Raw genomic sequence first — 26,237 nt, 5'->3', positions numbered from 1 at the left:
TTTTAGAGCATAGGTAGGTAGAGTTCTGAGTCTAATTCTGTCATGACCTTGGACAATGTCATTTTTCTCCAATGTGTGCTTTCTCATCTGCTTTAAGGGGATCTGACACTGACCTAGGGCTGCTGTCCAGATTAATTAATTGATGGGTTGCAAGGAGCTTAAATCCTAAAGCTTTATTTGTTCACTGCTAGGAAGAGTCTGGGAACAGATTTAGTGAGGCAAGAGTTAGTACAAATATGTGTCCCTCCTATTCCCCTACAGTGAAAGAAAGGATTTTTAAAAAGTGAAACTTGAAAAGTAAAAAAACTCAGCATTAAAACTATGATGTACAGAATGTAATTCTTCTTTTGGTCTAGATGAAGCTTGTTTATTCCTAGATATTTTTAAAAATTAGGTTAAAATTAGATTAAAATCTTTTTTTAGGGGCACTTGGGTGGTTCAGTGGGTTAAAGCCTCTGCCTTTGGCTCAGGTCATGATCCCACAGTCCTGGGATCGAGCCCCACATCAGGCTCTATGCTCAGCAGGGAGCCTGTTTTCCTCCTCTCTCTCTGCCTGCTTCTCTGTGTACTTGTAATCTTTGTCTGTCAAATAAATGAATGAATAAAATCTTTTAAAAAATAAATAAAATTTTTTTTAAGTAGAACTGTTATAAACTATTTCAGAAAATTTGCAGGTGCATATGTTATGTGTGTCTTGTGTAGTATGCATATTCAGGCAAGAGTTTGTATTAGGTGAGCTTTGTATTAAGAAATGTTTAAAATCATTTAAATCTCTCCTAGTATGAGATGGCTGTGATGTTGTCAAAGCCCTGTAAATGGAGGGCATTTTATCTTACCTAACAATCAAATAATCCCAGTTTTTCCTAAGTAGGAAATTGAGTTATTCGATTGCGTCTTTAATGTAATATTCCACAGTAATTCTTCTTGTAAAATGGGGAGAAAGAAAAGTAAAAGGCGGCAGGGAAGATGTTTATTTTGATCCTCAGGACAGAGCCAGACTGTATTTTTTTCCTTAGTAACAGGCGAACTTAAAAAAAAAAAAAAAAAAAAAGCTGCTGAGAATTCCCATACAAACCTGGATTCCCCAGTCTTTTGTCCGGATATATCTTGTTATTGGACCTCATAACATTGTCTCTTACGTAGACTCATATATATTGTTTGTACTAGTGGGGTTTTTTGTTTTTTTGTTTTTTTTTTGTTTTTTGGTTTGTTTTTGTTTCAAGAGAGAAAGTGCTCAAGTGTGGGAGCGGCAGTGGGTGAGGGAGAGAAAATTTCAAGCAGACTCTGCACTGAGTGTGGAGGCTACTGTGGGCCTTGATCCCACGACCCTGAGATCACCACCTGAGCCGAAACCAAGAGTCAGAGGCTAAACAGACTGTGCCACCTAGGTGCCCGTTTCCTTTTTGTTTGTTTGTTTTTATCTTGAATCAAGCAGTTTATTTAGTATTGCTTCCTAGATGTATTAAAAACACTTTCCAGTATGTTTAAACAACTTTTAAGTCTTCAAACGTTGAGTATTTTAGTTAGGGAACATGCACCTAGCCTAAGAGTTCTCTTCTGAGCTATGCTCCTTATGTGGCCGTAGGCAGATTTTTGTGCATTCCTGTGCTAATTCATGCCATCTCACTGGCTTGACCAGATTGTAATGTTCAGAGAACTGAAAGTTGAAAACTTAGTGTGTGTTGAGCACTTGGTTGGGGCTTTCATTCAGCTCATATTCCTATGTGGCATACATACTCCAGACTAGATATTGAAATGTTACCATTTTACTCTAATCTCATAACTCCGAAACAAAGAACAAATCCTTATCAAACCCACACATTTACAAGGTCTTTAAGGCAAGATCCTCCCAGGGGCACCTGGGTGGCTCAGTCGTTAAGCTTCTGCCTTTAGCTCAGGTCACGATCCCAGGGTTCTGGGATGGAGCCCACATCCAGCTCCCTGCTCAGTGGGAAACCTGCTTTTCTCCCTTTCCCACCCCCGCTGCTTGTATTCCCTCTCTCCCTGTTCCTTTCTCTTTCTGTGTCAAATAAATAAAATCTTAAAAAAAAAAATCCTCCCAATTTTCTGTGTGGTTGTACCAACTCATCATTAAACCAGATGGTAATGTCTCATCTTTGCCAGTCTCTAACTTGGAGGGAAGAGATGGGGAGAGCAGGATCTCTTAGGATTTGTATTATGGTATCTTAGTTATGGGACAGGGTTGAGGGAGTGGAGATGAGAGAGGTCTACAAAGACAGACTTCGGAGTATAATTTCCATTTTGTAAAATTTAGATATTCACATATTCAAAGCTTTTTCTTCTCCCAGAGAGGCTCCTATCCAGTGGTATGATGTATTATGGATTAATTGAGACTGGCCACCAGATTTTCCAGTAGGAAGCTGGCTTCAGGGATTTGTGTATGATGTGGATTTAGGGTTTTTAAAAACTGTGCTTCATGAGCTTGGGTGGCTCAGTCGTTAAGCATTTGCCTTCGACTCAGGTCATGATCCCAGTGTCCTGGTATCCAGCCCCATATAGGCTCCTTGCTCAGTGGGGAGCCTGCTTCTCCTTGTCCAGCTCCCCTGTGCTTGTGTTCCCTCTCTCACGATCTCTCTGTCATAAATAAATAAAATCTTTAAAAACAAAAAGAAAGATTGTCATTAAAGGAAAAATTGTACTTCATGGCAGTCCATTCTACTGGGTTCCTTTCACCCCTTTTTTTCTCTGCTAATCTGTGGCTTTTCTCCTCTTCATTTATAAAATTTATCTTCAACTTACGTTTTAATTGCTTATCAAGATTTTTTTTGAGAGGAACGGAGTTTAGAATTTGACTTAGGATCCAAGGTAATTTGTTTTTGGAGATTGGTATCAGCTAGGAAGTGAGAACTTGAAGAGAGCAGATTCATGGAAAGAATACTACAGTAGGAAACAAAACATTTGCCTTCTGGTGTGTGTTCCATTGTTAATGTGTTATCCTTGAGCTGTTAGCTTTAAGAGGGTCCTGACTATTTTCAGAGTTTCTTATTCCATTGAACTTGCCCTGCTTTACATAGTGAGTCCTAAAAGAGGTAAGTAAACTTACTCAAAGTCACCTGACCAGTACGTGATGGAGTAAGGATTTGAACCTAGAGTTAGTGCACTTAACCACTACTTAGGGGCTCTTGGGTGGCTCAGTAGGTTAAAGCCTCTGCTTTCGGCTCGGGTCATGATCCCAGGGTCCAGGGATCGAGCCCCACATCAGGCTCTGCTCAGCAGGAAGCCTGTTTCCTCCTCTCTCTCTGCCTGCCTCTCTGCCTACTTGTGATCTCTGTCTGTCAAATAAATAAATAAAATCTTTGGGATGCCTGGGTGGCTCAGTGGGTTAAGCCGCTGCCTTCGGCTCAGGTCATGATCTCAGAGTCCTGGGATCGAGCCCTGCATCGGGCTCTCTGCTCAGCGGGGAGCCTGCCTGCCTCTCTACCTGCCTCTGCCTGCTTGTAATCTCTGTCTGTCAAATAAATAAATAAAATCTTTTAAAAATAAATAAATAGATAAATAAATAAATAAATAAAATCTTTTAAAAATACCCACTACTTATATTGCCTCATATATCCATTGTAAAGATAACAGTTAATAGATGAGACAGTTGATGGAAAATTATGAATCTTTTATTACTTTATTATTGGCTGTTTTATTATCTGTTTGTATTATTCTTTTGCTTATACATTCCTGTCCTGGTGTAGGCTACCCTTTTTTTTTCTGATGTACTCAGCAGAAAACATTTTTGTTACTTAGTTCTTTCTGCTAACATATGACAGTTTCATAGATAAGGAAACTGCTGAGAGAAGTTAAGTGACTTGTCTAAGGTGAAAAAGCCTTTTTTTAAGGTTTATTTATTTATTTGAGAAAGAGAGTGTGTGTGTGTGAGTGGAGTAGGGGCAGAGGGCGAGGGAGAATCTCATGCTGATTCCCAACAGTGTATTTTTTTTCTTTTAAGATTTTATTTATTTATTTTACAGAACGAGATCACAAGTAGGCAGAGATGCAGGCAGGGAGAGAGAAGAGGAAGCAGGCTCCCTGCTGAGCAGAGAGCCCGATGTGGGGCTCGATCCTAGGACCCCGGCGAGCCAAAGGCAGAGGCTTTACCCCACTGAGCCACCCAGGCGCCCCCAACTGAGTGTAGAAGCCAATGCTGGACTCAGTTGATCTCAGGATCCTGAGATCATGACCTAAGCCGAAATCGAGAGTCAGATGGTCAACCAAATGAGCCACCCAGGTGTACCCCCTAAGGTGACACAGCTTTTAAAGGACAGATTAGAAACTTCCAAACCATGGCTTTACTTCCAAGTTCACTGTTCTTCCTTATTATATACAGTGGCTCCCTTAATAAGTCCCACTAATTAGCTAGCTCTTCTCATTTCCTCTCATAGGCTTTTTGGGGCAAAGAGTGGTTTTCCCTAGCTTCCTTCTCACCATCCAAACACAACTGAAGGAACATCAGTAAAATTAGTAGTGATACCAAATGATACTAAAATACCATTTCATTAATTCTTTTTTTTTTTTTTTTTTTTTTTTTTAAGATTTTATTTATTTATCAGAGAGAGAGAAAGGGGAGAGAACAAGCATAGGCAGACAGAATGGCAGGCAGAGGCAGAGGGAGAAGCAGACTCCCTGCTGAGCAAGGAGCCTGATGTGGGACTTGATCCCATGACCCTGGGATCATGAACTGAGCTGAAGGCAGCTGCTTAACCAGCTGAGCCATCCAGGTGTCCCCATTTCATTAATTCTTAATCCTGGCTCATCAATTTCAGTAACCACCCAGGTTTAATGGAAGAGTATCCATTAAGCCTTAGGCACCCTGAATGTAGCCCTAACTCCCATCAAAATCATCCTGGACTCCACTGCAGAATTGAATTAGAATCTCATGGAATGCCCACGTTTGAATTTTAAGGCATTCCTCTGGCCTCTGGTCATATTTATTTGTTTATTTATTAAAAGATTTTACTTATTTTTGAGAGAGAGAGAAAAAATGGCGGGGCGGGGGCATGGCTGTGTTAGCGGGAGAAGCGGACTTCCCACTGAACAGGGATCCTGGGAGGAGGGGGACGACTCATTCCCAGGAGCTTGGATTCATGACCTGAGCAGATGCTTGACTGACTAAGCCACTCAGGCGCCCTCCTCTGGTCATTTTAAAAGCCAAGGGGTGTGTGTGTGTGTGTGTGTTTATTATTTTTGAAGATTTTATTTGAGAGGGAGAGAACACAAGTAGGCAGCGCGGCATGCAGAGGGAGAGGGAGAAGCAGCCTCTCCACTGAGCAGGGACCCCAATGTGGGACTCGATCCCAGGACCCTTGAGAAGATGACATGAGCTGAAGCCAGATGCTTAACCGACTGAGCCACCCAGGTGCCCCCCCCCCCCCCCCCGCCCATCTAGGTTTAAGAACTGATTTTAGATAGTTCCCTGATAAGGTTTAGGCAGCTGTTAATATAAGGAATTCTCTATCTTTTGACTTTGAATTAGCAGAATTTCTCAACTATAGGGCCAGAAACTAGGGACTCCTTTTTTTTCAGCTCTGGTGAATGAAGAAATGAATTGGGTCCACAGCTGCAAAATCCTTTATTTAAAACCTGCAAAAATAGAAGAGTTTTATGGAGTTTGTCCCTTTGATACCCGGCAGCCATTCAGCTGAGGACCAATTTTATTAGGCTGCAATTTCTGCGTATTTTACATTAAAGTGGGTTTTCTTGTAAATCAAACTATTATTAAATGTGGCAGTAAATGTGAAATAAATAAGGCAGTTGATGGTGCTGTCTCTACAATAATACCAGCATGGTTTGAGATATATCCCAAGATAAATTTAAGACCTTTGGAGGTAAGACCTATTTATCTGCCATTGTAAGTTGAGCATGCCTATGTGTTAGTGCATCTTTTTCTCTTTCAAATAGGAGATGTAGCTAGCCTTGAAACATGGTCAGAATTATAGCATATTGAGTAGAATTGCATATTGCCCTAAAAATACTAAGTGATCTGGCAGTGATGTATAGAGCAGCTTCCTATCAATTCCTATTCAAGTCCAGACTTCAGTCTTTTACTTCAGATGTGGCTGTTAGGGATCATACAGGTTCTAAAATTATTTCTACCTTTTTTTTTTTTTTAAAGATTTTATTTATTTATTTGACAGAGAGAGATCACAAGTATGCAGAGAGGCAGGCAGAGAGAGAGGGGAGGAAGCAGGCTCCCTGCCAAGCAGAGAGCCCGATGTGGGACTCGATCCCAGGACCCTGAGATCATGACCAGAGCTGAAGGCAGAGGCTTAACCAACCCACTGAGCCACCCAGGCGCCCCTTATTTCTACTTTTAACGTTAGGCTTGCAGCTAATTGTAGCTGGGCTAAATAACTTAAATATTTGCATCTAGTGAAATGAATGGCTTATTATTTATGTTTCTCTTAGTACAATTGCCAAATATGTCTTGATATGGAACATCAAGCAAAAACAAAGATTTTGTAGTCTTTTAGTATCTTCTTAGAGACCTAGGCCATTTGGTAGTGTAGTTACTGTCCCTTTCGTGACCTTGATTTTGAATCTTGGAGTGTCCAGATGTAAAGTACTAAAGTTGTAGAACATGTGTTTACAGATACAGCAAGGCCTTCAAGGTAGGGTGTGGCCTGTTTACCTTTCCCTCCCCTCCGTACCCAGGTGGGTTTGGGTGTTGCTGAGGGGAAGGTTGTAGGGGCCGTGTCCAACCTTTTTCCTCAACCCCTTCCCCTGACAGATCATTTCTGGAACCTTTCTCTGAAGCATGTTATTTTTTCTTAACCTTGGTAGCCTCAATTTTCTCTCAGAAATTGTCTTTTCCTCACTGGGATCCTACTTGGGAAAAAAAAAGAAAAACAGAATCAAAACTACTTAATTAAATTTTCTTGGGGGAGAAAATCTGGCAGTATAGCTACTTGATTGTATTGAAGCAATATTTATGCCAGTTATAATTGCTGTAGGGGAGAAGAATCTGACATTTCTTCTGGTTTTATTTGGTGACTTTTGTGTCATGAGGTGTCAATGAATGATCCAAGAGAAATAATGCTCTCCTCTTAAATTTTCATGAGTGATCTATCATGTCAACCTATTTGAGTGGAAGATGATTTATACTAGGGATTTAGCTTTCTTATGATCCTTCCGGGTGATTTTTAAAAGGATGCTTCTAAATAGAAGCATATAAATAAGACTTTTGGGAATATGCCAAAAATTTGTATGAATCACCTCAGTACGTAACTTTTTGGTAGGGGTAGACATCTGTTAGGGACTTTTTTTTTTTAAGATTTTATTTATTTATTTGACAGAGACATAGAGAGCACAAGTAAGCAGAGTGGCAGGCAGAGGGAGAGAGAGAAGCAGACTCTCTGCTGAGCGGGGAGCCCGATGTGGGGCTCGATCCCAAGACCCTGGGATCATGACCTGAGCTGAAGGCAGCTGCTTAATCGACTGAGCCACCAGGCGCCCCTGTTAGGGATGTTTTGAAAGAGTAAGGTCTTCACGTGATCTTGTTATTATTCTCTTGCTCTTACTGTTTATAAACAAGGTGGTACTTAGTTAGCTTGTTCCTGTAACTGTCCTGGAAAGGAAACCATCTTTTTGAAGTTTTGGAAGGACTATTTTCCATGGTATTTCCACATGGTTTTGACAATAATAAATTTAAGTCATTTAGGGGTCCTACAAATACAGATTATTGTTACCAAGTTTTATTATAAGTGGTGAAGATGGGGTACCTGGGTGGCTCAGTCGTTAAGCCTCTACCTTCAGCTCACGTTATGTTCTCATGATCTTGGGATCTAGTCCCGCATCAGACTCCCTGCCCCGTGGGAGGCCTGCTTCTGCCTCTCCCAACTCCCCCTACTTCTGTTCTCTCTCTCATTCTGTCTCTCTCTCTCTGTATATAAATAAATAAAATAAATAAATAAATAAAATCTTAAAAAAAAAAATGGTGGAAGAGAGGGGCACCTGGGTGGCTCAGTCGGCTAAGCATCTGCCTTCGGTTTTCGTTTGCATCGTGATCCCAGAGTCCTGGGATCAGGTCCCGTGTGGGCTCCCTGCTCAGTGGGCCGTCCACTTCTCCCTCTGTCCCTCTGCCCCAACACATGCTCTCTCTCTCTTCTCTCTCACTCCTGAATAAATAAATAAGATTTTTAAAAAGTGGTGAAAGAGGACCTTATTGGGACTGATGCTTAAAAAGTACATGGGGTGTCCCTTTTATACCAGTGTGTTTTCATTTACTAATAGATTCTCCTCCATAGAAATAGTGCTCGGACACTTAATATTCTTGTAAAGAGTCTGTGAAGATGTCTGTAAAATGTAAACTGACAGCTTTTACCAGGTCCTGTCAATTATAGGCATTACAATTTTAACAAAGGTCCTTAATATTTTAGTACAAGTGGTGTTTTTTGTTTTTAATTTATTCATTTGAGAGAGAATGAGCAAGAAAGAACACTAGCCAGGAGTAAGGACAGAGTGAGAGCAAACTCCCCTACTGAGCAGGGAGCCCAACTGGGGGCTGCATCCTAAGACCCTGGGATCATGACCTGAGCTGAAAGCAGACCCTTAACTGGCAGAGCCACCCTGGTGCCCCTTTAGTACCTCCGTTAATCGTTTCTTTATGTTTGCATATGATTAAGTTGGTAGTTTCAAGATCTTTTTGGTGGTGGGGTTTTTAGGGAAGACTGGGCTGACACTGGTATACCTTTTCTAAAAAGGTTGGCAGTACATATAAAGGTCAAGAAATCATTGCTAGTGAATAGAGAAAACACTTAAAGGGACCTTTTTTTTTTATTCTTTAAATTTTTTATTTTTTATAAACATATATTTTTATCCCCAGGGGTATAGGTCTATGAATCTCCAGGTTTACACACTTCACAGCACTCACCAAAGCACATACCCTCCCCAATGTCCATAACCCCCCCCCTTGTCCCAACCCCCCTCCCCCCAGCAACCCACAGTTCATTTTGTGAGATTAAGAGTCACTTATGGTTTGTCTCCCTCCCAATCCCATCTTGTTTCATTTATTCTTCTCCTACCCACTTAAGCCCCCATGTTGTTGCATCACCACTTCCTCATATTAGGGAGATCATATGATAGTTGTCTTTCTCCGCTTGACTTATTTCGCTATAAAGGGGCCATTTAAAAAATCTGGATGGGGGACGCCTGAGTGGCTCAGTTGGTTGGATGACTGCCTTCGGCTCGGGTCATGATCCTGGAGTTCCGGGATCGAGTCCCGCATCGGGCTCCCGGCTCGAAGGGGAGTCTGCTTCTCCCTTTGACCTTCTCCTTATTCATGCTCTCTCTCACTGTCTCTCAAATGAATAAATAAAGTCTTAAAAAAAAAAAATCTGGATGGATAGAGTTCCTTGGAGGGACAGACTGGTTGGGAATTCTTTAGGGATAAGGATTATTAAGAGTTGTTTTCCAGGGTGTTTTTTTTTTTTTTTTTTAAAGATTTTATTTATTTGACGGAGATCACAAGTAGGCAGAGAGGCAGGCAGGAGAGAGGGGGAAGCAGGCTATCCACTGAGCAGAGAGCCCCCTGCAGGGCTCGACCCCAGGGCCCTGAAATCATGACCGGAGCCAAATGCAGAGGCTTAACCCACTGAGCTACCCAGGCGCCCCTGTTTCCAGGGTTTGGATTGAGGAAATGACTCTTGGAGTGTTCTTGAGACCTTTTCAGCAGGTCCAAAAGAACTACCTCTTTTCTTTTTTTTTTTTAATTTTAAAGATTTTATTTATTTATTTGACAGAGAGAGATCACAAGCAGGCAGAGAGGCAGGCAGAGGAGGAAGCAGGCTCCCTGCCGAGCAGAGAGCCCAATGTGGGGCTCGATCCCAGGACCCTGAGATCATGACCTGAGCCGAAGGCAGCGGCTTAACCCACTGAGCCACCCAGGCACCCCAGAACTACCTCTTTTCAACTAAATATATGTAACCAGATTTTCTTGATAGGCTTTAAACCAAGACAATATACTACAGCTGATTGACTATAAAAGAAAATATGAAATTCTAGCTTTTTTTTTTAATTTTATTTATTTGACTGGGACAGCCTCTCTCAGAGGAACACAAGCAGAGGGAGTGGGAAGGCACACACCCAACGACTTATTTCCATTAGCCAGACATTAAAGAGACTTGTAAAATATATGCAACATAAAACAATGCCATTCTTTTACTTTTTGATTATTATTAAATGAATTTATTTGAAACATTTTATTTTTTTAAGTTTTAATTTATTTGAGTAATCTCTACACCCAAAGTAGGGCTCGAACTCTGGACCTCAAGATCAAGAGTAGCATGATCTTCCAACTGAGCCAGCCAGGTGCACATAAAATATTTTAAATTTCTTTTGTCATCAGAGTGAATAGATACAAGCTAAATAGACTAAAGCTCTTTGAGGGCCTCAGTTTCTAAGAGTTTTCAGAGGTCCATGGGACGCTTGGGTGGCTCAGTAGGTGAAGCATCTGCCTTCATTCAGCTCAGGTCATGCTCCCAGGGTCCTGGGATCGAGTCCCACATCAGGCTTTTTGATCAGCTGGAACCTGCCTCTCTTTCTCTCTCTCTCTCTGACAAATAAATGAATAAAAGCTTTAAAAAAAAAATAGGGGCGTCCTAAGACCAAAAGTTTGAGAGTTGTAGTCATAAGAGAAACAGTTCTGCAAAGGCCTGACTCAGGAGAAATAAATCTAGGATCTGTGCATGTGTAAGACGTACACTGGTTGCAAAGGACATTTAAAACCAGTAGTAGAGGGTTTGGTAAGAACTTCAATTATCTGTGCTTCTGTGAAATGAAATGAAAATTTAAATGTGTTTCCTAAAGGGAAAACAATACACTTCCCTTATAACCAGTATCAACTAAAATGTGAGAAAGTGGGCTTTGTTGGTCTTATTTTGTCATTTTATTAGTTTTTTTTTTTTTTAAAGATTTTATTTATTTGTCAGAGAGAGAGAGAGCACAGGCAGAGTGGCAGGCAGAGTCAGAGGGAGAGGCAGGCTCCCTGCGGGGCAAGGAGCCCAATGTGGGACTCGATCCCAGGACGCTGGGATCATGACCTGAGCCGAAGGCAGCTGCTTAACCAACTGAGCCACCCAGGCGTCCCTGACTTGGTATTTTAAAGAACTATTAGACTTCTAGAAAAATTGTGTAGAGTTCCCACGTATTCCTTCACCTACTTTTCTCTTTTATTAACACCTTACATTATTATGACATCTTTGCTATAATTAATGAATGGACATTGTTATTAACTAAAGTCCATGCATTTTATTTATATTTCCGTAGTTTTATAGCTAATACCCTTCTTTTGTTTCAGGATCTCATCCAGGGTACCACATATTTGGCTGTCATGTCTCTTTAGGCTCCCCCCCAAGGATTCTATTCATTTATTTGGCAGAGAGAGAGAGGTCAAGTATTAAGAGAGGTAGGGAGAGAGGGTGGGGGAAGCAAGCTCCCTGCTGAGAGAGAGCCTGATGGCGGGCTCCATCCCAGGACCGTGAGATCATGACCAGAGCCGAAGGCAGAGGCTTAACTCACTGAACCACCCAGGCACCCCTCTTTAGGCTTTTTTAAGCTGTTGCAGTTTCTCAAACTATTTCTGATGAACTTGACGATTTTGAGGAGTACTGACTGGGAATTTTGTAAGCTGTCCCACTATTGGAATTTATCTCTTGTTTTTCTCATGGTGAGACTACGTATATTGGCAACTCATTTTTTTTTTTTTAATATTGTTTATTTATTTTTAAGATTTTATTTTTCAGTAATCTCTGCACTCAGTGTGGGGCTCAAACTCATGACCCTGAGATCAAGAGTCGCATGCTCCAATGGCTGAGCCAGACAGGAACCTCTGATTTTTTTTTTTTTTTTAAAGGGGATACCTATTCTTGCAGTCTTGTCTATGGAAGGACTTAAAACTGAGAATTTTTGTATCATCATAATGAGCATAAATCCTGTGCCACAACATGAGCCTCACCTCCCTTGATAGACTAACCCATATCTCAATAAGGAGCAGATGTGTTTTTACTAAACTGTTTTCTTCGTTTACGAAGTCTTGTTATCAAGTTTTCTTCATTGGCATGTTTTTACCAGTCAGACCTTTTGACTTTATACCTTTTAGCTTTGTAGAAATGTTTAACACTAACTTTCATGACTGGAATTTTTACTTGTTCGATAGCATTTGTTGAACATCCTCAGTACTGTTCTGTGAAGGTAGTCTTCATTTTAAATTAAATAATTAAATAATTTTTATACTTAGATGTAGCTGATAATCTGTAGAGCCAGAATAACTGTCATTTTTTTTTTTAAGTTTTATTTATTTATTTGAGAGAAAGAGAGAGCGTGTGCACACGCAAGTGAGCACGAGCAAGGGGAGAGGCAGACTCAATGTGGAACTCTATCCCAGGACCCTGGAATCATGACCTGAGCCAAAGGCAGTTGCTTAACTGACTGAGCCACCCAGGCGAGCTCCTCTTTTAGCAGATCCATTAAGTGCCTCTACTCTTGAATTACATACCTAAAACAATCTTAGAAAAAGCTCTTTAAGCATGGAAACCTAACAGTATATTCTTGTTTAAGAATCAAGGTTTCAGGGGCACCTGGATGGCTCAGTGGGTTAAAGCCTCTGCCTTCGGCTCAAGTCATGATCCCAGGGTTCTGGGATTGAGCCCCGCATAGGGCTCTCTGCTCAGTGGGGAGCCTACTCCCTCCTCTCTCTCTCTGCCTGCCTCTTTGCCTACGTGTGATCTCTGTCAAATAAGTAAATAAAATCTTAAGAAGAAGAAGAAGAAGCAAGATTGCATAGGGGCTCCTGGGTGGCTCAGTTAGATGTCTGCCTACCGTGGGGGTTGTTATCTCAAGGTCCTGGTATCAAGCCCCACACCCAGCTCCCTGCTCAGCTAGATGTCTGCCTCTCCCTCTGCACAATTGTATATATTTCAGTAAAGCTGAAAAAAATCCAGCAAAAAATTAGACTAATGGGCCTTGAATATTATATATTAATCTTTTAAAAAGTATTTATTTATTTATTTAAAGATTTTATTTATTTATTTGACAGACAGAGATCAGAAGTAGGCAGAGAGGCAGGCAGAGATAGGGAGGAGGAAGCAGACTCCCCACTGAGCAGAGAGCCCGATGCGGGGCTCAATCCCAGGACCCTGAGATCATGACCCGAGCCGAAGGCAGCGGCTTAACCCACTGAGCCACCCAGGCGCCCCCTAACATTTTTTTTTAAAGGTCCTTTTTTTTTCTTAAGATTTTATTTATTTATTTGGCAGATCACACAAGTAGGCAGAGAGGCAGGCAGAGAGAGAGAGAGAGGATGAAACAGGCTCCCCACTGAGCAGAGAGCCCTATTCAGGGCTCAATCCCAGGACCCTGAGATCATGACCTGAGCAGAAGGCAGAGGCTTTAACCCACTGAGTCACCCAGGCGTCCCGTGACTAACATTTTTGACCATTTACTTTGTAAATGCCAGGACCTGTCTAAAGGCTTTTTACATGTATTTAAGCCTCATAGTTTCCCCTTTATACATGCACCTGAGCTACAGGGAGATTAGTACAAAGCCACACGGTCAGGATTTGAACCCAGGCAGTGTGACTCCAAAGTGTATCCTCTTTCACATCTGTTTTACTCTACAAGGATAAAGGAAATGATATAATTGTGTTTAAAAAATGAGCATTGAAGGGCGCCTGGGTGGCTCAGTGGGTTAAGCCACTGCCTTCGGCTCGGGTCATGATCTCAGAGTCCTGGGATCGAGTTCCGCATCGGGCTCTCTGCTCAGCAGGGAGCCTGCTTCCCTCTCTCTCTCTCTCTGCCTGCCTCTCCATCTACTTGTGATTTCTCTCTGTCAAATAAATAAATAAAATCTTTAAAAAAAAAAAAAAGAGCATTGAAGGAGTAATTGGGTGGCAGGGTGTGGAAATATAAGGTAGTCCTTTAATCTGGGTTGAAATTGCCCTGATGCCAACTAGAGTTAGGCTGGAAGGATAGAGTCCTTAAAGATAAAGCTTAGATGTCCGATGGTCCTTGAAAGTTGAGGCTGCAGTGACTTTTTTTTTTTTTAAGATTTTATTTATTTATTTGACAGATCACAAGTAGGCAGAGAGGCAGGCACAGAGAGAGAGGGAGAAGCAAGTTTCCTGCTGAGCAGGAAGCCGGATTCGGACTCTATCCCAAGTCCCTGGGACCATGACCTGAGCCGAAGGTAGAGGCCTTATCCCACTGAGCCACCCAGGAGCCCCTGCAGTGACTTTTTTTTTTTTTTAAGATTTTCTTTATTTATTTGACAGACGGAGATCACAAGTGGGCAGAGTGGGAAACAAAGAGAGAGGCAAAGCTGGCTGGCTCCCCACCGATCGGAGAGCTCGGGGTGGGGGTGGGGGCTCGATTGGGGCTCGATCCCATGACCCTGGGATCATGACCCAAACCGAAAGCAGAGGCTTTAACCCACTGAGCCACCCAGGTGTCACCTTGCAGTGACTTTTTGCTAGAAGAAATGATATTTCAGTGATCAGAACTTAATGTAAATATAGTACTTTCTATTTTTGTTTTACAATAAACAGTGCTTTATATTTGTCGTTTTAATTTTCGCCATAGTTCTGAAGGTGGCTCTTGTTTGTACAGTTCAAATTGAAAAGTTAAGATCCTTCTGGTGGTGGTTAAAGAACCAAAGTGCAAATCCAGGTCTTCTGACTTCTAAGTGCATTGCTCTTTGTGTCCTGTACTATAATATCTACAACCTCTGACATTCTGAGGAGCCACGCATCTTATCCATTATCATGTCTTGGTTAAGTACAAGAAGGAACTGAAAAAAGTAGGTTGGGGTAGTGAGAAAGAACTTGGAGGTACAAACATTTATGAAAGCCAAACATATTCCCAGGACTTTTTTTCCTTCTTTTTTGAGGTTACATACCCCTTTGAAACCCTGGTGAAAGCTGTGAACTGGCTGGCAAAAATCCACATACAGTCAATTCTATACAATGTAAGAACCTCTGATTTAAGGAAGAAAGTGTGATTCTAAAGTCTAAAAAGAAAATTCTCAGTGTTTTTGTTTGTTTTTTATTAGTGGCTCACTAAGGATGGGAGGTCTTAAACAGACTTTGAACAAATGGGTGGCTAACTAAAGCTGCTTAGTGCCAAGCCTATCTAGAGGGAATTAAGAAAAAAGGGAGAAGTTAGTCGTATCTAACACATTTTATTTCTTTTGGGAAGACACCGAAGTCTTGTATTACAGAACTGTCCTGGTAGACCGCCCATCAGTGAGTGGTCAGTGGATTCCACTGAGGGACTCACAAATAGTAACTCTGCTTGTCTTTTAATTTATAAATGGGGATTTATAATGATTATGCTCTTCCCAGTTCTTCCTCCTTGAATTTGTCTTAAGGACATCGTGTTGACATAAAACTGTTAATGTATGAGAAAGTAGTCTTTTAAATTGTACTTCATACATACTTCCATATGTGCTACTCAGATTTTTATTAAGTTTGAAGGGCGCCTGGGGGCCCTTAAGGGGCCAAGGTGGGGGCCCTTGGCTTAACCAACTGAGCCCCTGAAGGGCTCAGTTAGTTAAGCATCCGACTCTGGATTTCTGCTGGGGTCAATTCCTTTGGAATTGTGGGATTGAGCCACATGTTGGGCTCCATGCTGTGTGCTGCATGTGGTGCCTGCTTGGGATTCTCTGTCTCCCTCTCCTCCTCTGCTTCCTCAACAACACCATTCCTCCCACCACTGAGCTCTCAAATAAACAGCTCAAAAAAATCTTAATTCAGGTTGATAAATCTTGGTGGCTTAACTGAAAAATTTTCTGACTTGACTTAAAATACTAACAGATTCTTTGTTCAGTTCCTTAAAATTTTGCACTATCATTTTGTGTTACTGTGTTGATAACCTAAAAACAGACTCTGGATTCAGGCACAAAGTTTAGCTCTGCTGCACTGGATTAAAAATCCTTTGAATGCGTATATTCTGTCATGACTAGCTTTCATAGAACACATGCAGTTATAAAATACAGTGGTCCTTAGTTAATGTTATTCTTTGTGAACTAACCAGAATGAGCTTTTGACATTGATTTTTTTTTTTTTTTAAGATTTTATTTATATATTTGAGAGTGAGAGAGCAAACCGGAGCAGGGGGAGGGGCAGAGGCAGAGGAAGAAGCAGACTCCCTCCTGAGTAGGGAGCCTGACATGGGACTCGATCCCATCCTAGGACCCTGAGATCTTGACCTGAGCTGAAGGCAGATGTCCAGCGGATCGAGCAACTCAGGCGCCCCTTGACATTAATTTTTAAAAGTTAGTTTGTCTGCCAGAGTCCGAGAACCAGCTTCTGGAAAAGCCTCTTGTAAAGTATGTACTTTCTAATTTTTCTTAGTGTTAGATCTTAAAATGGTGATAGCTTCTCTGTATTTAGAAAGATAAAGACAGTATTCTGGTATGTGGCTGCTAGTTGGGGATGATTCGCAGAGTGAATTTTCATGGAGTTTTTAAAAAATTCTTAGCATCCTATGAAAGTTAAGTTAATCTCCCACTGGTCAATTTTATTGCACATTTCTCAGTTAAATGTACTGTAAGTTGTTGCTCAGTTAATGCTGGGACTAAGGAAAATGTTGCTTGATGTGTCCCAGGCCTCTGACGATTTTGAAGCTTCAACTTCCTATTTAATTGCCTTGCAAGGAATATATTTTTTTAGTGCTTAGGAAAATAATTGAACGTTTAAATAATAGTTAAATAATAATAATTAATAATAATAATAAATAAGCCTTTCAAAATGAAGGCTTTAAAAAGACTTACTTATTTCAGTGAGAGAGAGAGAGAGAGGGCTGAGGAAGAAGGAGAGAGAAACTCAAGCAAGACTTTGCACTGAGTTTGGAGCCCGACATGGGGCTCAATCCCATGACCCTGAGATCATGACCTGAGCCTAAATCAAGAGTTGTTCCCTTAACTGACTGAGCCACCCAGGCACCTCTAAAAGACATTTGAAGTTTTAAAAGTGAGTGAATCTTAGCAGGAAATTTATATGGGATGCCTTGCAATCTATGAACCCTTAGAACACCTAGTTAGTATGGAAATACTCTTTTTATGCTAGAAAAATATTTGTGAATCATTTTATTGTTCGGGACTAAAAGTTTTGGTTAGATTATATGGTATCCCCTTTAGATACTTAAGTGTCAAACCCAAAATTATCGCACTGTTATTTAATGATTTCTTTCCTTCTTTGCTGGCTTTTTCTCCCCATTTCAAAATTAGAGCTCATTGAGGTGAGACTCAGCCAATGATATTTCAATGTGAGCATTGCAAATAATATGTAATTCTTTTATTGTAGTAAAGCTTTGCAGCTGACAGTGAAAGTCTTGAAACTAAATGGCATCCCATTTTCCCTCATTCTCTGTAACTAGAAGAAGTGATAGTTTTCAGCGATCTGTATTTAATGAAGGAATGATCTTCTGAGTTTTAGTTTTTAGCTTATTATCCCTGCTGTGTGAACTTCCTTAGTGATAGATAAGTTCTGTTTTCCTCCTGATGCTTTATTTTTAGGATTCATTTTATTTGAAAAAGCTTCAGTATAGAATAAGTATATATTATATAATACATACATATATATATAAAAATACATACGTACATACAAAGACATAACTCACTATAGTATTAAAACTTTAATATATAGATAAGATGAAATTAATTTCCTATCATTGTGTTTTGGGATTAGAAGGCCTATTTGGAAAAGAAAAAGTCCAACTTGATTAATCAGGGGATGTCCTACATTACCCATAAGTCTTAGTTTATAAAATTTTTAGGCCATGTGGACAGTATGTTAATCATTTACTTGTATATTCTTACATATTATCTTTGATACGTTTTTGGTGTAGCCTTCAATGCAGATCAGTTCATTTCAGAAAGCCTACAGCTTTTATGAGATATTAGAGAGCAAAGCTCTGAACAACATAAAGTCTTCCTCTTAGCCTGTGATAGGATATTGAGCAATGTGATTGTCTTCCACTACATTGTGTTCTATATAATTAAACACATTGCTTTCTTTATCTTTAGTTATCAAGCCAAACAAAAATAAATGACTTGCACCTTTCCAACCCAGGTTGGAGTAGGTAATATTTTTAAGTTGATTAACAAAGTATAGTATTTCTTTAAATGACAGCTGAAACAAGAGCCATAGTCTTTGTGGAAGAGGCAGTGTGACAACATAAAATACTTGAAACCCTTATCTGTGATGACCTTTTTAAATGGGTAGTGCTGCCACTTTTTTTTTTTTTTTTACTTTTTCCTTTTCTTTCTTTTTTTTTGTTTCTTCTTTTTGGTATTTTCTTTTTAAAGATTTTATTTATTTATTTGACATAGACACAGCGAGAGAGGGAACACTAGCAGGGGGAGTGGAAGAGGGAGAAACAGGCCTCCGGCAGAACAGGAACACCACTCCCCATCCCCCCAGGCTCCATCCCAGGACCCTGGGATCATGACCCAAGTTGGAGGCAGACGCCTAACGACTGAGCCACCCAGGCTCCCCTCTTTTTGGTATTCTAATAGTAAATAGCTTTGTACCAATTTCTGATCTGCATTTTCCTTATTAAAAGAAATTGTGGTAAGATGTAATCTTTTTAACATAATAGTTTATCAGGCATCGCTGGTGGGCACTTTACTGAAGGCTTCTAATCACTAAAACAAAACCTTCTTTTACTTTTTTTTTTTTTTTTTTTGTCTAAAGTAAGCTCTGTGCCCAGTGTGGGACTGAATTAAGGACCCAAAGATCGAGAATTGTATTCTCCACGAACTGAGGCAGAATCAGCCAGGTGCACCAGACCCTGGTTTTACTTGTGAAGATTTTATTTATTTATTTATTTATTTATTTATTTATTTGACAGACAGAGATCATAAGTAGGCAGAGAGGCAGGCAGTGAGAGAGGGGGGGGGAAGCAGGCTTCCCGCTGAGAAGAGAGCCCAGTGTGGGACTCGATCCCAGGACCCTGGGATCATGACCTGAGCTGAAGGCAGAGGCTTAACCCACTGAGCCACCCATTCACTCCCCTTGTTTTACTTTTAAACTAAAACTAACCAATAGTAATAAAAATTCTAATAATATAGATTCGAAATAATAATAATCTCTTTTGGGGTGCCTGGGTGGCTCAGTGGGTTAAAGCCTCTGCCTTCGGCTCAGGTCATGATCCCAGAGTCCTGGGATCGAGCCCCACATTGGGCTCGCTGCTCAGCAGGGAGCCTGCTTCCTCCTCTCTCTCTCTGACTGCCTCTCTGCCCAGTTGTGATCTGTGTGTCAAATAATCTTTCCCCCTCCTATTATGAAAGTCTTTAAAATTTATATACATGTAATACGGTTTGCATGATTTTACATGTTTGAGGGTTTTTTACTCATTCAGTCTTGGCTGTCTTTTGTATTTAGAACATGTAGATTTTTTTTTCTTTATTGCAGTTGCAGAGTATTTTATTACTATTTATAGATGTGTCAACATTTACTTACCTTATTCTTCACTGATAGATACTAAGGTTTGTTTGTTTGTTTGTTTTTTAGGATTTTTTTTTTTTTTAAGTACTCTCCACATCCAATGTGGGCTCAAACTGAGATCAAGAGCCTCATGTTCCACTCACTGAGCCAGCCAGATTCCCCATTAGTAAGGTCTTAAGTTAAAACAATTCTGCAGTTAATTTTTTTTTTCCTCTATTTTGGTGTTGTGAATGTTAACAAATATTTTTAAATTCTAACCTGAGGAATTGCTGGGTCAATAGACCTTTAAAAATTCGATGTTTCTAATTGACCTCCAGAAACAGCATACTAGAGACACCTGGGTGGCTTAGTGGGTTAAAGCCTCTGCCTTTGGCTCAGGTCCTGATCCCAGGATCCTGGGATCCAGCCCGGAATGGGGCTCTCTGCTCAGCAGGGAGCCTGCTTCCCCCACTCTCTCTGCCTGCCTCTCTGCATACTTGTGATGTCTGTCAAATAAATAGGTGAAATCTTTAAAAAAATAAATAAATAAAAATTAAAGAAAGAAACAGCGTACTAATCATTGGGATCCACATTTCCTCACATATTGCTAATAATGGTGGTGTGTATATTTTAAATCATTGGTAACCTCGTAGGTAAAAACATGGGAATCTTGTGTATTTTTTAAATTTTGAGTAAAGTTGAACAACAGTCTTTTTAAAGCTAGCCATTTTTTCTTGGTAACTACTAACACAATTTGTCCATTTTTCTGTGTTTCCTTATTTATTGGTATGAGTTCTTCATAAATCTAGAATTTTAAAATGCTGTATAATATTCAGTGTTGTTATAATATCAGTCATCTTTCTAACATTATACTGTAGTTAATTTCATGTATGTTGATTCTGGGTGAATTATTTTCTTAGAACAAACTCCTGGGTATGAAATAGGGTAAAAAGACTGTGAACTTCCTTGTATTGTTTTCTTAATCCAAGGTAATTTAATATGTGAGAAATGTTATTTAATGTATGTAACATAGTTCAGATTGTATTTGAAATGGTTAAGGAAGTAAAAGAAAATCATATGTATTCCTACCACCAAAGACAACCACTACTAATTGTTTTTGCTGTATATCTTTCCAATGTTATATTTTTATATTGCATAGTCTGTATTTCTTTTCCTCCTTAACAAATATAACATCTTTCAGTGTCAATAAATAGAGCTCTACCGCTGCATAATTTTTTGTCTTTTTGCTTTTTTAAATGTGTTAAAGTATTATATGCATAATAAAGAATTTACCATTGTAATAATTTTAAGGGTACAGTTCATTAACGCCAGGCACCTGAGTGGCTCAGTTGTTAAGATTCTGCCTTTAGCTCAGATCATGATCAGGGGTCCTGGGATTGAGCCCTACATCCAGCTCCTTGCTTTGTGGGAAGCCTGCTTCTCCCTCCCCCGCTTGTGGGCGCTCTCCCTCCCCCCACCCCTTGCCACTGTCTCTCTCTCTGTCAAATAAATAAATAAAATCTTTTAAAAAAATAACCATTAACACTAAAATATCTTCAGAACTTGTTCATTATTCCAAACTGAACTCTGTACTCATTAATTAATGCCGCATAATTTCTTTTCTTTTCTTTTTTAAAGATTTTGTTTATTTGACAGAGATTACAAGTAGACAGAGAGAGGCAGGCAGAGGGTAAGGGGGGAGGCAGGCTCCCTGCCAAGCAGAGAGCCCAATGTGGGACTTGATCCCAGGACCCTGAGATCATGACCTGAGCTGAAAGCAGAGACCCAACCCACTGAGCCACCCACGTGGCCCATAATTTTTCTTTTTAAAGGTTTATTTATATATTTATTAGAGAGAGAGTGTGTGCGCATGTCAGAACACAAAGGGGGAGCAGCAGGCAAAGGGAGAGGGAGCAAGGAGCCAGATGTGGGACCACTGAGATTGTGAGCTGAGCCGAAGGCAGCTGCTTAACCAACTGCGCCACCCAAGCGCCCCCATTAATACAGCATAATTTTTATTCCTTTAAATATTCTCCTACTGTGGACATTTAAGTTGTTTGCAGTTTTCTCTACTTAGAGGTAGCATAATACTTTTCCTTGTCTGATTATTTCCTCATGACAGCAGTTCTTCTAAGAATCTGTGGCAGTAGATATGTTAAGGACGATTTTTTAAAATTAGCCTTGAATGGCAGTCTTCACCACCACCTCCAAACTTAACTTTAATTTTATAATAAAAGTTAAGGTAGCTAGGAAGTTACATATAAAAATTTAGTTTATGGATGTTTTGACGTTAATACAGCTATTTTGTAAAAAGATAGCTTTTATGGAATAGAGGAATTTTGATTTTTTTCAGTCAGTGACTTTTGCAGGGGGCTCCTGTCTGGCTCAGTCCAAAAATCATGTGATTCTTGATCTTGGGGTGGTGAGTTGGAGCCCTATGTTGGGTGTAGAGATTACTAAAAATAAATGAACTTTATTTTACTTATTTACTTTTAAAAAATACTTGTTTTTGTCTTTTTTTTTCCTTTAATTTATTTGTTTGACAGAGAGAGACACAGCGAGAGAGGGAACACAAACAGGGGAAGTGGGAAGGGGAAGCGGGCTTCCCATCAAGCAGGGAGCCTGATGAGGGGCTCATTGCAGGACTTGATCCCAGGACCCTGGGATCATGACCCAAGCTGAAGGCAGCTGCTTAAGGACTGAGCCACCCAGGGGCCCCATGAATAAACTTTAAAGGCAGGGGTTTTTCAGCAGCTTGCGGTTAAGTAACTACTCATTTGAAAGGTGTGAATAGGGGTGTGTACAGGCTGCATCATTTGTATGGGGAAGGGTAATCATACATATTCTGCTGTTCTGGTGGAAAAAAGGTTAAACTATTATCCATGTTCTGTTTTATTTAACTGGTTAGAGATAGTGTGTTTTACTCACCTGGGGTTTTAACAGAATTTTTTTAAAATGTCAGAATGACAAATTCTTCTAATCAAAGCGTTTGCTTCTCCCCTAGGATTGGCAGCCACCATTTGCATGTGATGTTGACAAACTTCATTTTACTCCACGTATCCAGAGGCTGAATGAATTGGAGGTAATATCTTAACTGTTGTTCTGGTGGATTGTATACCAGAGGGACTTTCTTTGAAGAATCTCTGTAACAAATCTGGTGGTTTTAGTGAAGCTAAATTATGGCCAAACATTGTTAATCATGGTAAAACAAATGGCAGTAAGGCCCTTGTAGCAATCAAGATTTCATTAAAAACACCAATTTTAGTCAATCATTGTTGGCCTCTTAATTCATACACATCTTTCTAAATTTAGGTGACAGCCACAAGAATTTAGATTTTGAAAGGAATGTACCTTGGAACCATCTAATGTAAAAGATTTCCAGCTCTAATTTTCTTCCAAATACACATCTTTACTTAGACTTAATAACACACTTTAATTTCCTAAGAAGGGGTGAGGAATACTTATTTGGGTATTCTCTAGAGAAGAGATGATGTTTCTTCAATCTCTTTGCTACTGAAACCCTAAAGTATGGGGTGAATGAGAGTTGGGTGTTGATAACCCAGAAATAATGTTTCATTAACCTTTTTCTAATCTGATTTTTTTTTTAAATATTTTTATTTATTTGAGAGAGAGCACGAGGCGGGGGTAGGTAAGAGGGAGAAACAGACTCCCTGTGGAGCCGGGAGCCCGATGCAGGACTCGATCTTGAAACCCTGAGGTCATGACTGGAGTGGAAGGCAGCCGTCCAACAAACTGAGCCATCCAGGTGCCTTCTAATCTGATTTTAACATTGAATCATGTTTTGCTTTTTTATTAGAAAAACCAAGCCTTTTTAACTTAAATGGAGCTCATATTTGCTGGGATTCTGTGGTAGTAGCATGGATTTGGTGGTAGTAGAATCTAGTGTCTGTATTTTTAAGTTGAGCTCCAAAGATAGGAAATGGGTACTAACTCTGAGGTCTTGGACTGTGTTTGGGAACATCTGAACATTCATCTCAGTTTTGCCCTTGAGCAAGATAAAACTGCTAAAACTGTCTGACTTAATTTTCAAGGAGGAGAAAGAAAAATGACGAAAATTTTTTTTAATAACTTACAAACAACAGTAATAAAAAGAATAACATTTAATTAAGAAAGTGTCTCCTGGGGCACCTTGGTGGCTCAGTTGGTTAAGGGTCTGCTTTCAGCTCAGGTCATGGTCCCAGGATCCTGTGATCGAGTCCCGAATCGGGCCCCTGGCTCCGCGGGGAGCCTGCTTCATAAAATCTTTAAAAAAACGTTTTTTTTTTAAGTTTAAAAAAGAAAAAAGTGTCTCCTTGGAGCGCCTGGTGGCTCAGTTGATTAAGCAGCTGCCTTCAAGCTCAGGTCATGATCTCAGGGTCCTGGGATTGAGGCCCACATCAGGCTCTCTGCTCAGCAGGGAGCATGCTTCTCCCTCTCTCTCTGCTTGCCTCTCTGCCTACATATGCCTACTTGTGATTTTTCTGTCAGATAAATAAATAAATAAATCTTAAAAAAAAAATTTGTCTCCAAGTTTCCTGTTACCGTATCAGGACTCATTAAAATTGATATGGAATCACTGTTGTAAAATCTGTTTTTAGATTTGTGTTTGAGAAAGTAAGAAAATTTGTGCTTGGAAAGAACAAATACCCCAATTAAGGTGCCTCCTTAGCGCAGTAGGCAGTGTGTCAAGTCTCATAAAATACCCAAATTGTAAAAAGACCTAGAGGGGCATATAGGAACTTGTCATATAATTTTAACCAATAACAAAATTGTGCTTTAGTCCTCCATAAGTGAAGCCCTTTTCAGAGTGCCTACTTAAGGGAGGCTTGCTTTGTTTAATTCTTTGCTTACACATGGTAGGCACTGAATTAAATTTTTGTTGAGTTAATGTATAATTATTCAACCAGCTTTATTTTGTATATTTTTTTGCACTTTCTCTATTGGATTTAGGAGTGATACTTCACTTAAATATCTTTTTTTTTTTTTTTTTTAAGATTTTTTTATTTTAGAGAGAGAAAGAGAGCATGAGTAGGGACGCAGAGGGAGAGAATTCAAGCAGTCTCTGCACTGAGCACATAGTCCCATGTGGGGTTCAGTCTCAGGACCCTGAAATGACCTGAGCTGAAAGGAAAAGTTGGATGCTCAACCCACAGTGCCACCCAGGCACACCTCACTTAACTATTCTAAGAGTGAAAATACCACACACAGGATTTTTAAAATAAGCTAGGTGAGATTAAAATCCATTTCTTTGTCATTTAGGCTCAAACTCGAGTAAAACTGAATTTCTTGGACCAGATTGCAAAGTACTGGGAGTTACAGGGAAGTACTCTGAAAATTCCACATGTGGAGAGGAAGATCTTGGACTTGTTTCAGCTCAATAAGGTAAGAGGCCAACGGCAATCTCCCTCATTTTAGTGCTTTTCTGCCAGCTTCATCTTCCTAATCTTAAAAAAAAAAGTTATTGTTTGAAATGTAAAATGAAATTCTCTGTTCACTTGAGTGATAATTAGGCTCTATTTGTCAGGTCTGAAAGCCTTGTGAAATATTTTGCTGCCACCTTTTGTGGGTATCATTTTAAAACTTAACATTTCTGTAAGATACTCCTTTCTGTTTTATTATAGTTAAAACAACTGGGGCTTAGGGAGAAAATTGACCGAGCTCTAAAGGCTGATACCTGAAATTCAGGTTTACTTCAGTGTAAAGCCTATGTTCTTTTCCCCAAAATGGTGCCATCTCTCCCACTTCTTAGTTTATGGAGATTTTTGAGGGTCTCTGCATTAGACCAAGTGCTAGGATTTGTTCTTTGTTACAGATTTAATTGTTGATCTAGTTCTTCCTCCCAGAAAGTCTAGACTGCTCTGGGGAGCTGAGAAGTAGCTTTTGGGGGGTACAAAATGTTTATGGACTGTATTGTCAAAAGTGATTTTCTAATTTTCCAGCTTGAAATAAGTATTGCATATATATTTTCGTCTGACTTGGGAAATGTATTTTAAAAAATTACCACAGCCAAGAACATTCTGTTCTTGGAATTGTACTTAGGTAAGAGGGAATTAGAAGTGATTTCTATATAGACATTTCTGATTTCTTTTGCTGTTAACAGTTAGTTGCAGAAGAAGGTGGATTTACAGTTGTTTGCAAGGACAGAAAATGGACCAAAATTGCCACCAAGATGGGATTTGCTCCTGGCAAAGCTGTGGGGTCCCATATCAGAGGGCATTATGAACGCATCCTCAATCCCTACAACTTGTTCCTGTCAGGAGATAGTTTGAGGGTGAGTATTCAGGTCAACTTTAACCTGGTGTTTTTGTTTTTTTAAGATTTTATTTATTTGACAGAGAGAGAGATCACAAGTAGGCAGAAAGGCAGGCAGAGAGAGATGGGGAAGTAGGCTCCCTGCTAGCAGAGAGCCCGCCACAGGGCTCCATCCCAGGACCCTGAGATCATGACCTGAGCCAAAGGCAGAGGCCTAACCCACTGAGCCACCCAGGCACCCCAACTTTAACCTGTTTTATTTCACAGCTTATTGGTATGTTGTCTTTCAGGGTGAATGAAGAGGCCTTAATTAATTTCTGTGGAAGACTTTGTTTTGTGAATTGTTGAGAAGATTTTGTTTTGTGAATTTTTCCTCCAGTGTATGTGGTATTCTGTTTTGAGAGCAGCCATACTTAGAAGTTTGTTTCTGGAATGGATATGTTTGTGGAGGAAATAGCCTTTTGCTGTCCGAGGCTGAAGTCTGTGTTTAACTTCACGAAAACTGCGTCTTCCTTATGACAGGTTGATTATTATCTTGTTATGGTTCATGCTTTTGCA

The 26,237-nt window shown here is 40.1% G+C and overlaps 1 protein-coding gene across 3 annotated transcripts in view; it reads left to right on the top strand.

Moving 5' to 3' along the window:
• The window catches only part of KDM5B (lysine demethylase 5B), an 89,200-nt gene that overhangs the window by 8,562 nt on the left and 54,401 nt on the right, over nt 1-26,237 (top strand). For all 3 annotated transcript variants that reach the window (XM_004756319.3, XM_004756318.3, XM_004756317.3), the window contains exons 2-4: nt 22,432-22,509; nt 24,687-24,809; nt 25,528-25,698. In XM_004756319.3, the coding sequence (XP_004756376.1) occupies nt 22,432-22,509; nt 24,687-24,809; nt 25,528-25,698 (372 nt within the window). The remainder of the gene's footprint in view (nt 1-22,431; nt 22,510-24,686; nt 24,810-25,527; nt 25,699-26,237) is intronic.

Source organism: Mustela putorius, unplaced genomic scaffold, assembly GCF_011764305.1.
Source record: "Mustela putorius furo isolate JIRA1106 unplaced genomic scaffold, ASM1176430v1.1 tig00000508_pilon_pilon_pilon, whole genome shotgun sequence".
Taxonomy (NCBI): domain Eukaryota; kingdom Metazoa; phylum Chordata; class Mammalia; order Carnivora; family Mustelidae; genus Mustela; species Mustela putorius.
This window is presented reverse-complemented; position numbering and strand designations above follow the sequence as displayed.